We start from the raw sequence: 11,159 nt of genomic DNA on the forward strand, positions 1-11,159 counted from the left end.
TTTACCTCCGATGTATGGCGAGAGAGATTGTTCCAGACCTTTCAGATAACAGGGAGAACAAACAAAACAAACCATGCTACAATCACTTACTCACTTTTAGCTCCAGCTAGTTGACTTTGCAGCACTAAAACGTGGCACAGCACCCTGAAAACCAAATACTGGGATGAAGCTTGATTTTGATGATGTTCTATGGCGACAAAAAATCGTCAATTTGAGTACAATGACACCAGTTGGAAACAATCCCACGCAGCCACAACCGGAATCCAATTCTACAAATATAAAGCTAATAATATTCGTGTAACCTGAGCTTTATCTGCACCTGTGCAGAGATACCAGGTTTAAACTGACTGAGAGGAAGAAAAAAGGCGCACCACATTCAAATGCTGCTAAAAATTTGAATGTCAGTGTTAAGAATGAAGCTCTACTTAATACCCACACAGCATCACATTTCCTCTTACATATTTTTGAATATAATTGGCACACCAATTATATTTTTCATATAACAGACGGGCAGACTATCTTGGCAGTGGTATTCCATTGTTGGCTGAAAGCATTTCAACAGTCAAGCCATGCAATTAAAATGGTTTCCATTTCAAAGAGTTAAGGTGCAGTGGCTTTTTGCCAGTAATGATTTCAACATTTAGATGGTGTGTGTGTGTGTGTGTGTGTGTGTGTGTGTGTGTGTACATCATGTTATAAGCCAATTAAAGTTTTTAAGCTCTGTTGCTTCTCTGGCCAGGCAAGGTAAGGGTAGAGAGGTACTGCAGCCTCACTGCACCACTTCACTGTGATGTGCCAAGGTGTGTGTGTGTGTCTGTCTGTCCGTTTCTGTGTGTGTGTGTGTGTGTGTGTGTGTGTGTGTGTGTGTGTGTGTGTGTGTGGTGGATATGTGTAGCCAGGGATAGCACCCATAGGGTCAAAGGAGAGGGCAACGCAGCTGAATAAGGAAGCATAATAGCGTTAATTTCCAGTTGGGAGCAGGAGGAGGAAACGGAGAACATGACATGTGACTAACATATAGAGGGAGGAAAGAGCGTTATAGTGAGGGAAGGATGGATTTGTTGTTGAGGAGCTGCAAGGAGGAATCACAATGAGAGTGAGAATGAGACAGAGGAGTTTGGAGAGGTATGGGTGTGTCCAGTAACTTGGTGTCTCTTTTACTTGGGGGTATTTCCTTCCTCTGTGACGCTGCATCAGCATCACACCAACTCCCTGTCCCCCTCCTCTCTTTCTACCTCTTTCTCTGTGTTTCTCTACCCCTCCCCTCTCCTCTCTCCTCCGCTTCCTCACACATACGCTCTCACACTGGGGATGCCTGAATCGGTGGAAGTCCTGATCAGAGTCGTCGGAGTCTCTGCTCTGCTGAGGGCTGAGCCTGGCAGGTCTGTGCACAGCTCAACGCCGGCCAGCCCAGCTCTGAAAACACTGAAGATGTCATCATGAGGAGGTGAAGCCCTGCTTTTCTGGAGGCACACAGGAAGAGGATTTTACTCCTGCCTGTGGATATTTGCCAGTTGTGGTGAAGACAGGGATGCTCCTGCTGTATGAAGGCAGACGTTATGTCAGCTGTCAGCTGATGCATTTTCTCAGATCATGTGTTTTAACCTTTTTTGGCAAAAATGAGGTGAGGAGGAGGTGAACACTGAGAGCTTTGTTACATCTTTTCTGCATCAACATCACAGTAATATGAACGTATTCATTTTTGCACCATGCACAAAGGAACTAGAAGCTGAAGTCAAACTCAAAGTGCACGATGCATCCCAACAAGGAAGAGTTTTCCTCTGCTGTTAACAGGAGCTTAACGAGTTAATTAATTCTTTCATCCGAGACTGACAGACCATTGCACCCTCCACCCGACCGTCTACCCCATATGGAGCTACGAGGGACCCGAGGCTCGATGGGTGGCCAGGACCTGAGGAGTCAGGGGTTAGGGTTCAGCGTCCCAGTCTCCGGGACGCCAGTCAGCTCAGTAATAACAGCAGTGCAGCAGCAGGACTACTTAGCCAGCGTCTGGCTTCGCAGGAAGGAGAAACTGGAACATGTAAGTTCTGAATCCCGAGCTCGGGTCTGAGACAAAAAGCACGGAGCTTTAAAATGTTGGGCCCTGAGCGATCATTAAAAGAACAACTGGCAGTATTTGTCGAATACACCGTAGAGGTTAAGTTGTTTTAGCCAAAATATACTTTGTCATACACAAAATCTCACATTCATTCATTTTTCTCAACTAAAATATTTATTTAAAACAAGCGTGAGCATGGACTGTGTATGTGAGCATAGAGTGTTGGCACTAAAATATGATAATGTCTGAGAGGAAATTTGTTTTGGTGACTCCACTGTTTGCACGCTGGACTGAAGGCTGAATTGGTTCTAGAAGCAGGAGGGTTGCAGGCTGATATTGACATTAGCAGAGAGGTGGGGTCCACTCTGGACAGGCCACCAGTAGCTCAGGCAAACTGTAATTCTTCATTTAATTTTTTCCAGACAATTTCTCAGTTAATTGAGAAAATAAACAAATTGACTGATAATGAAAATAGTTCTTAATTACAGACTTAATTGCATGCTTATCAGAAAGTTGGTGTGGAGTTTATCTGTTGTGTCCTTTCAAACTATGCTAAGGAACTTCAACTGTAAGCCCTTGCTGGAATAAGAGATGCACTGTACGGCTCTAAATTTTGCATGTTGGGGGAGATTTCCTTCAGGAACAAGCTTTAAACTCTCTGTGATATTCACTTTTGTTTTCTGTTACAAAGTAGTTGTAAGGAGCTGGTTGCAGATAAACATTATCAGCATTCTTCAGAGAGCTTCAAGGTGTAGAGATTTAGCGTCGGGGAAAGGAATGGAAAAGGTGTGCGTTGAATATTTGATGTTGGAGGGGAACAGTGCCACGTCCAGAGAGCTGCTTTCCAAGCCTGTCTGCATAACCAACGAGGATGATGAATCAGCCCGTCCCCTTTCTGCAGACCTACACACACACACACACACGCATGCAGTGCACAGAGCCACATTAAACACACACGACAAGCAAGCACACACATAATGTAAGTGTGTTTTTGCAGACGCCAGACCACACACACACAGGCAAGCTATTTTCATGAAAGCCTGCAGCAGATGAGCAGTTTAACTCCAAACCAAACCCCAGACACACAGCCAAGGGATGGATGATATCACCTAAAATTTATATCACAGTATTTTGTTTTTGTTTTTTAACAGTGGTGGTGTTATAACACAGTATTACAAAAATAAAAGGGATACTCAATTCAAAACATGATTCTACCTATTTTCACTCTAACAGCAACGTAAGGGAACACATCTTAAGAAAGAAAAAATGATTAAAATAATGAGGAATGGACCTACACGTGTTTTGGAAAGAGTAACCTGCTCCATAACGTAGGTTAATTAGTAAATGTAATGGGATTTATTCTCACAGTTACGAGTAGGATAAGGCATATCAACAGCATTTACTGTGCTATTATGTAAGTACAATACTCCGTGTACCACAGGGCACGTCTATCAAGTACATTTAGATACGGCAGCTACAGACACACATACCCATGCGGCATGCAGCAGAGGAGGCTTTCCTGTAACGGCAAAACCAGCTGAGCTTCTGTTGCAGTTTGAAGTGAGGAGATAACGTTAGCTCTGGCTGTGTGAGGCTACACAAAAGCTATGTGATAAAACAGTTTTCTACATCCAATTTAATTCAGTCAAATGAGGCTTAATGTTCACACAGTTTCTCTTCACTGTCCTTTAATATTAAATACGCCAACATTGCTCTACAATAGATGCTATTGGCCACATTAGCTTTGGAACGTGCTAACGCCAAAGTCAACGGGCCAATCAGCCAAATAAACAGAAAAGCAACATAAAAATGTCTAAATTAACAGGTTCTAAGTTTGATGTTGATAGTGATCCATCCTTGAGTTTTTGAAGCAAATCCTGCTTTGTGTCATCCCTCAAACAGTCCAAAGTAAAATATTAGTACATGCATATACCTATGAGTTTTCTAGTTGTTGTTGTTGTGTGGACATTCCCATTAAGTTAATCCACTGGGTCTCCTCTTCCTTGAATGGTGGGAGTAGATGAAAACTTGGTTCTTGTAGCCAACAACAGAGAAAATGACGTTCGGTGCTCATGCTGTTACCTTCCACATTTTGTTAGGAAAATAATAGTTACTAGATGTAACCCCAGTTCTATGAGTACGGGTGTAGCCCTCTACCTGCATGTTGTTGCAGCCAAAGTAAAGCAAATTGCTTTTGATATACTAAAACTTTTATCATGGTAATGACGGTACTGCAAAAACCAATGTCGTGACAGAATGTGACACCAGCGACGGTGACGAAACTGTTACACCACCCACCTCTAACACTCACACACAGTCAATTTTGCATGATGGACAAATGCAAACTCTGCACTCTCTCTGCGATTAGTTAACAACACTGAAATTCTTTTTAAAATATTGTTATTGAGTCTATGTCTTCTTGAACGTACCATTCTAGTCACATCCAACGCCCAGGATGTACCAGCAACATCTGACTGATTAGATTTCCCCTCTTAACGTTTCTCAGTAGGAGGAGAATGAGATAAGAAGTTGGATACAGAGTGCTGTGTCAACGCAGTGTGATTCAAGTCACAAGTTCTGCATCAATTCGTCAAACTCTGAGTCAGTCATGAGTCTCAGGAAATACTGAACTAAAGGACCACAAAACAGATGAGCACTTGAAATCTTTCATGTGAGCAGTTGCATTCAGGATCAATGATTATATAACCGTACAATTTAGAGGCACCAAGAAAAAAAAAACACAAAATGCATTTAGGAGAACTCTCAAGGTGTCAAATTAACATATGGAAGTTCATTACAGAACACTAATCCAACTAATCAGTGAAATCTGTGAAGCATTTGGTGTAACTAACAACAACGAGGCTCAAAACAGCAGCAGCACCATTTATCCACAGCTGAAAACTGATGTAGTTAAATAACAAAACGTAACTTTTACTCCAGTCAAACATGTCACCAACCTCTGTGGCTCATGGGTCAAGAACTGACGAGAATCTGAATTATTTACGCTTCAGTAAATAAAATATGTTGCTGGGATCACCAGAGAATAATGCAAGGAGTTGATATAATAACCAAAACAGCTCATTTTGCTCAAAAGGAGCCGGACTACTGACAGACATTGACTGACAGGCAGATACACTAATCAGTTCAAGCCTCCCTCAAGGGCCCCTGGCAGCGCATGATTATGGGATGTCCCCAGGTACAAGTTGACAGTTGTGAGAGAAATGTGGTGAAAATCTTTGGTTGTCAATCAAAACACAGCCAGAAATGTGAGAAATTTAGGACTAAAATACCAGAGTGTGACTACTGCTGCTGCTGCATCATAACAGGACAAGAAACAGCAGCGAGCCGCTCTCCTCTGTTTCTTCCTCCGTCGTAGAGCTAAAGAGCATTCATCACACCATCTGAAATATCTAGAAATTGACTTGACCCATCTCACTCAGTGTGGTACTGAGTCCACAGTGTGAACAGTGTTGCTCTTGCAGAGTCTACAGTCCTTTAAACAGCCAGCGTTTTATCGAGTTACAAGCCAGTAGCGAGGCCATGTGTGTTTTCTTTTACTGATCTCTGCTTCCTGTAATGCGAAGCTATGCTGGCTGATTCCCTTCAGCTCATGTGCGTTGTGGTTAGTGAGGTTGTTTTTCTAAAGCTGTATAAATGCATCCACATGGATTTTAGACGGTCTGTGGTAAACGTCTGCATGCATGCTCCATTATCTTATGTCAGCATTGTTCTCTACTTTGTCGTCACAGATCAGAGCGTATACTTCACGTGCTTGGTTTCTAATGCACTTTGCACTGAGGTAAGGAAATTATCATTTCAAGTTTCTATTGAGGCAATTACTGGATCCAAAGCATGTTCACTGCGCTATTAAGACTGATTTAAAGAAGACGAGGCAGCAGCTTACAGCCAGGCTGGGAGGCTGAGTCTGGATCAAAGACGGTAAAGTGTCCCAGATGACTTTTAAGGTTTGGCAGCTCAGAGTGGAGCTCTCTCCCCTCGCTGATTGCGTTTTCAATTTCATGGTGACCGTGCTGATGTATAGAGCCAGGTCTGTGGTAATAGTGGTCAAACTATATAAGGCCCTGAGTTTATCTCTCCTGGACTTCTCTCCTGGTCCAAAAGGTTAATTTCATTCTCATGCTGCTGGAGACTGAGGATCATGATGATGAAGACCGTGAGGAGGAGAGTTAAGGACATTTGGAAGTTTTACTGAGCTCAGACTGAAACAAAAAGGATTCTTTTATTGCTACAGATTAGCTGTGGTATGACATATTAGTCTTGGTTAAACAGTCTGCTGTGAAAGGTTGGACACATTTTGATGAAATTTATCCTCCGGAGGATAAATAAATAAATGGGTTCCCAGTGACTCAGCTGAAGAGTGAAGGAAGTTTGTGTGATGATGATGATGCAAACGATGCGTGTGCAGTATGTCTGATTAACAACATTGCCCTCAGTGGCCTGCAGTACCAAGAGATGCTAACAGAACAGGAGCCATTGCAGGTGGACATGCATGATCAGGGAAAAAATATGGAGTGGAGCTAAACTTGAATGAGTCCAATCATTTGTAAGAAACTGTAATCTGATGGTGAAGGCTGCCAAGATTCAGGTGAGCAAATTTATGAAATGATACAAGGACCATCGTTTAGAAACAGACTGATCAAACACTCAAATCTAAAATCTGTCTTTCTCTTCACTGTCAGTGTTGCACCAAAACATCGGCTCTTGTCCAAAAACTCATGAGAAACATGTATGAAAACACGCTGCAGACCATGTTTTTGATGATGTGATTCCAATAAAATTCTCTTTTACTCAGTTTTTTTGATTGAATTGGGATTTCATTTATAATGCTGACAGCATTTTAACATCACATTTAAAGTGTCCCACAGCTCCAGATGACACCGTCACCAGTTTTCATAGGAGCCACATTGCAGCGAACTTTAAAGACTCACTAAATGTGATGACAGATTTAGAGACATTAACATTTTCACAAAAACACAGCGATGAGTTTACAGGCAGAGTTAAGCTCTGTTACACATCTGTTCCCTAGATGATCTTAGACGACTGCAGCATTAATCAGGCTCTGGTTTCTTCATGGAGCCTTTATCAAAGGGATTTGTGGGGCTTAAACGAGACGATAGGAAATCTTTTTTTGTGGACTTTTCCTACAAGCTGAACAAAGCTCTCCTCTTCATCCCCATTATCTGATGAAGACCTTTGGCTTTGTCTCCACTTTCAAAGCCGCACTTTTTCAGTTAAAATTTGTCATGTTTTGCACGCCTTTCATTTTTAATTGGCCAGTTTTATCTGACAGTTATTCAGCAGGAGGAAATACTCACCTTCAGCTTTGTGCTTCTAACAGTCCAGCTCAGGCGCAAAGCTGCTTCTGCATTATGCTGTTAGACGGCTTTGATCTTTCAATAAGACTTTCCAGCGTCAGCGTTTGCTCTTAGACATTAAAAAATACATCACTCTCTCCTGTCAAGCAGACAGGTATCTGTTGTAGTGAAATGGTCTCTCTGAACAGTGTGATTGGTTAACTAAGGGTGTTTTCTCACACCCATTAGACAGGATACTCGCTCCGTGCGGTAGATGGAAGACAGTCAGTGAAAGGAAGCCAGAGAAATGAAAGAGGACACTCTGCAGTGCCTGCAGGGGCTGATTAAAGGAAGGCGAGGTTTGACATGTTCGGATTTTTCCCCTACCCAAGTTACAAGGGTCCTTTTGCAGGAAGTGAGACGAGGAGAGAGATGCCTCGATTTCTGTGAGACGGATATGTTGCTGCTGTGACTGCAATTAGAATTTACAGTCAGAAAAAATTTCTAGATTTATGTCAGTGCCTTTGGCCAGAAACCTACCATTATGAGTCACCCAACATACTCATATTTATCATTGTGTTCAATAGCGGGTACCAATTAAATTAATGCTTGGGGTATTTGGCTCATTGTTTGACAGCTTGGCTCACATTCAGCTCCGCTCCACTCCAGCGGCGCCGTAACGCTGTGAGATTTCTGGCTTTAATTAAAGTTTTGCTGCCTCCTGTCTCCGTGCTGCTAAAAAGGTGTGATGCTGGAACTGTTGAACACATCAAATCCACCATTCATACTGCTTTTCAGTCATCTTGCGGTTATCTAATTGCCACCCACTGCTGCTCGTAAGACATGACCATCTCTGAATCACCGTGTTTTGGTCTCTCTTCCTGGAATCCGTTCGGGCATAAATGCATCTGCAGTGAAGAAGTGTTTGTGCCAAAGGACTTGGTCAGAGAATATGACACACTGACATACGGTTGTCAGATCTTTTACAAAAGCAATACCATTACAAGTAAAAGTTTACATTTCCCGAAGAAAAACGGCTGTTTCTGAGCTTTCTCTGTGATGCTGACCTGCTCCACCTCAGCTCCACTCATATAAACCAGGGTGTGTGTCTTTGCCTCCTTTTTTCTGCTACCACTACTTCTTGGTTTTGTTGACGCTGAGCAGCAGGTTGTTGTCTGTGCACCACTCTGAAAGACTGTCAATCCCCTCCTCATATGACTCTCACTGTTGTTTGTAATCCAGCCAATGATGGTGGTGTGATCCAGCTCTCTCCATGTCAGGAGGCGGCTGAGCACACAGAACTGGGGGGCTCCTGTGTTCAGAGTCGGGGAGGTGTGACCACCAATCCGAACTGCCTGTTTATGAGGAATCCTATACAGAGTTGTAGAGTGGTACTCAAGCCCAGATGGTGTCGAATGCTGAGCTGAAATCACTCTGATGGAGGTGTTGTTATTTTCAAGGTGTGTGAAGACTGAGTGGAGGGCAGTGGAGATCCTCTGCAGACCCGTTGGTTCTGAATGCAAACTGGTGAGGGTCCAGGCGGGCTGGGATGTTGTTCTGATGTGCTAGCACAGTAAAATGCAGCTGTGCACAGCAGTAAGGACATCTGCAAGTGTCCATTAATGTGCAGTTTTTGTCATCAAGTGTAATTTCTCTGATGAAGTCTGGACTAAACTTCACATATTGTCCGTCTGTTCAGCGTCCACTTATGGGTGCATGTGAGAGGAGTGACAGGCACATTAATAACACTTATGTCTGCTTATAACAGCATTACAATGTGATATGAAGCATTTATTCAATGTTTACACACTGCTGATTAATGTTAAATAAGGAAAGGGGAGGTCAAACTAAAGTGTTACTGCTATTTTTTATCTTTATAGTAATACATTTTATTTCATAAGCCCATCATATGTTTCATCTAAATCGTATAAATATAGTGGAGTGAAAAGTATAATATTTGGAATAGAGATTTGAAGTAGTATGAAATAGAAATGAGTAGCTCAAACCTGTAGTAAAGTGCAGTTACTGTCCTCCACTGCACATGAAATACAGAGACGAAGTGAGGGAGTCAATTAATTTTTACATTATTGATTAAACGTAGCGTGTTATTTGGTGTTTGTTGTCATTGTGACACTATGATGGCTTACAGTGTAAAATCATCGCCTCCTGGTTGTTTATTTAAATTCAGATAAGAAGATGTTACTGTCAATCAAATTACCCACAGAGGCTTTAAAGATCAGAGTACAGACGACCGTTCACTGTGTAATGTACACTGTATCCTTCATAGTGCAGTGACGGGCTTTATGCCATTTAGAGTTAAAGAACAGTAGAGGGAGCTATTACCTCGTGTGAAACAACACTTGTGTCCCCTGTGCACACGTCTGACTGCCTGCGTGCAGGTGTGTATAACACATACAGTCCAGGATCCAAGAGTTTGAACTATGCTGCCTGTCAGTTTCCCATATATGAGCTTTAAATCTCCCTTGTCTCATTTACTTTAATTGGATGTTTTTTCCTCCTGTTTTTCTTTGATGGGTTTCTTCGCTGTGTGGCATCTCAGACTCCAAACGTTATCACTCTCTCTTTCTTTCTCTCTCGCTCTTCACGCACACTCAGCCACACGCAGAGACAGATTAATGGCGAGAAGCCACAGGAAGCCATAGCCGTGCCTTTTCATGAGGTGAGCTAATTAGGCAATTAGCTGAAACTCATTAGAGTGAGTCGCTCTCTTTGGGAAAGACAAGTTAGTTTGGTTGAAAAAGTGTTACATGAGCTTGATCGTGGGGTGCTCGCTGATTTGTGAAATCGATATGTCATCAAAATGTCAGAGGGATTTAAGCCTGGTGTAAATATCTGTGTGCCATAAGCTCCGCATCTCTTCTGAAGGAGCTCGATCTTGCAGCAAGTTTAATTTCATGTTGCCATTTAATAATCCAATTTCATATTCCCTCCAGCCCCTGCTAGTAACTTGATTTGTAGAAATGTTTTGTATTGACTTTCAGTTCACTGCCGATAGCTGAAATGTTGGACGCTTAGTATGCTGCAGAGCTGCAGAGTGAGCTATTAGAGTTCAATATCTTTGTATGTGTCTGGGAGGGATCTTTTCATGCTTTATCCCTTGATGCCTTCATTACAGAGTCTCCTCTATAACATCTGTGTGTTTGTGAGTGTCTGGTTTCAAAGTTCGTGCTGACTGTGTGATGATTCGTGAAAAGAGGCTCGTTGGTTCTGAGCTGTCAGGTCAGGGAGGCCGTCGCTTTAAGATTACTTGCAGTCCACAGGGAGTCCAATTTATTTTTCACTAAATATCTGATGTTTCAGTTCAGAGCAAACTCGGCTCAGTGATGCTTTGACTGCAACTGACTGCAGGTGCAACCGGACAAAGACATCTTGATTAGCCATTGAGGAGATGTTCAAATCATAGAAATAAATGTTAAAATTAGGCTACCTCTGGTTTAGTAGACTTAAACACACAGGTTGACATTTTTGGAAATATACACATTCACTTTACAACTACGTCTTATTAAACAGCAGTCAAGACAGCCAGGCTAGCTGTTTCCCCCTGCTTCCAGTCTTTATGCTAAGCTAAGCTAGCATCAGTATTCTCATTTGGCCCTCAGGAAAAAAGTCAAAATGCTGAACTACTCCTTTAGTTTTAGAGCACACATTGTTCCCCTGATGCATTTTGTTCATGTTTACAACAGAGCAGAAATATAGTATGAAAAACATGGTAAGATTATTATATCACAAAAAGGCCAGAATAAGAGCTACGTTTCTGATATAGC

General features: G+C 42.3%; 1 protein-coding gene across 2 annotated transcripts in view; it reads left to right on the forward strand.

Moving 5' to 3' along the window:
• Nucleotides 1–1,290: 1,290 nt before the first annotated feature.
• The window catches only part of LOC143328561 (inactive phospholipase D5-like), a 55,956-nt gene continuing 46,087 nt past the window's right edge, over nucleotides 1,291–11,159 (forward strand). The window contains exon 1 of one of the 2 annotated variants that reach the window (XM_076743758.1): nucleotides 1,291–2,041. In XM_076743758.1, the coding sequence (XP_076599873.1) occupies nucleotides 1,871–2,041 (171 nt within the window). In that variant the 5' untranslated portion in view covers nucleotides 1,291–1,870. The remainder of the gene's footprint in view (nucleotides 2,042–11,159) is intronic. The other variant, XM_076743762.1, reaches the window with a different exon arrangement.

The sequence above is a fragment of the Chaetodon auriga genome, chromosome 11 (genome assembly GCF_051107435.1).
Source record: "Chaetodon auriga isolate fChaAug3 chromosome 11, fChaAug3.hap1, whole genome shotgun sequence".
Lineage (NCBI taxonomy): Eukaryota > Metazoa > Chordata > Actinopteri > Chaetodontiformes > Chaetodontidae > Chaetodon > Chaetodon auriga.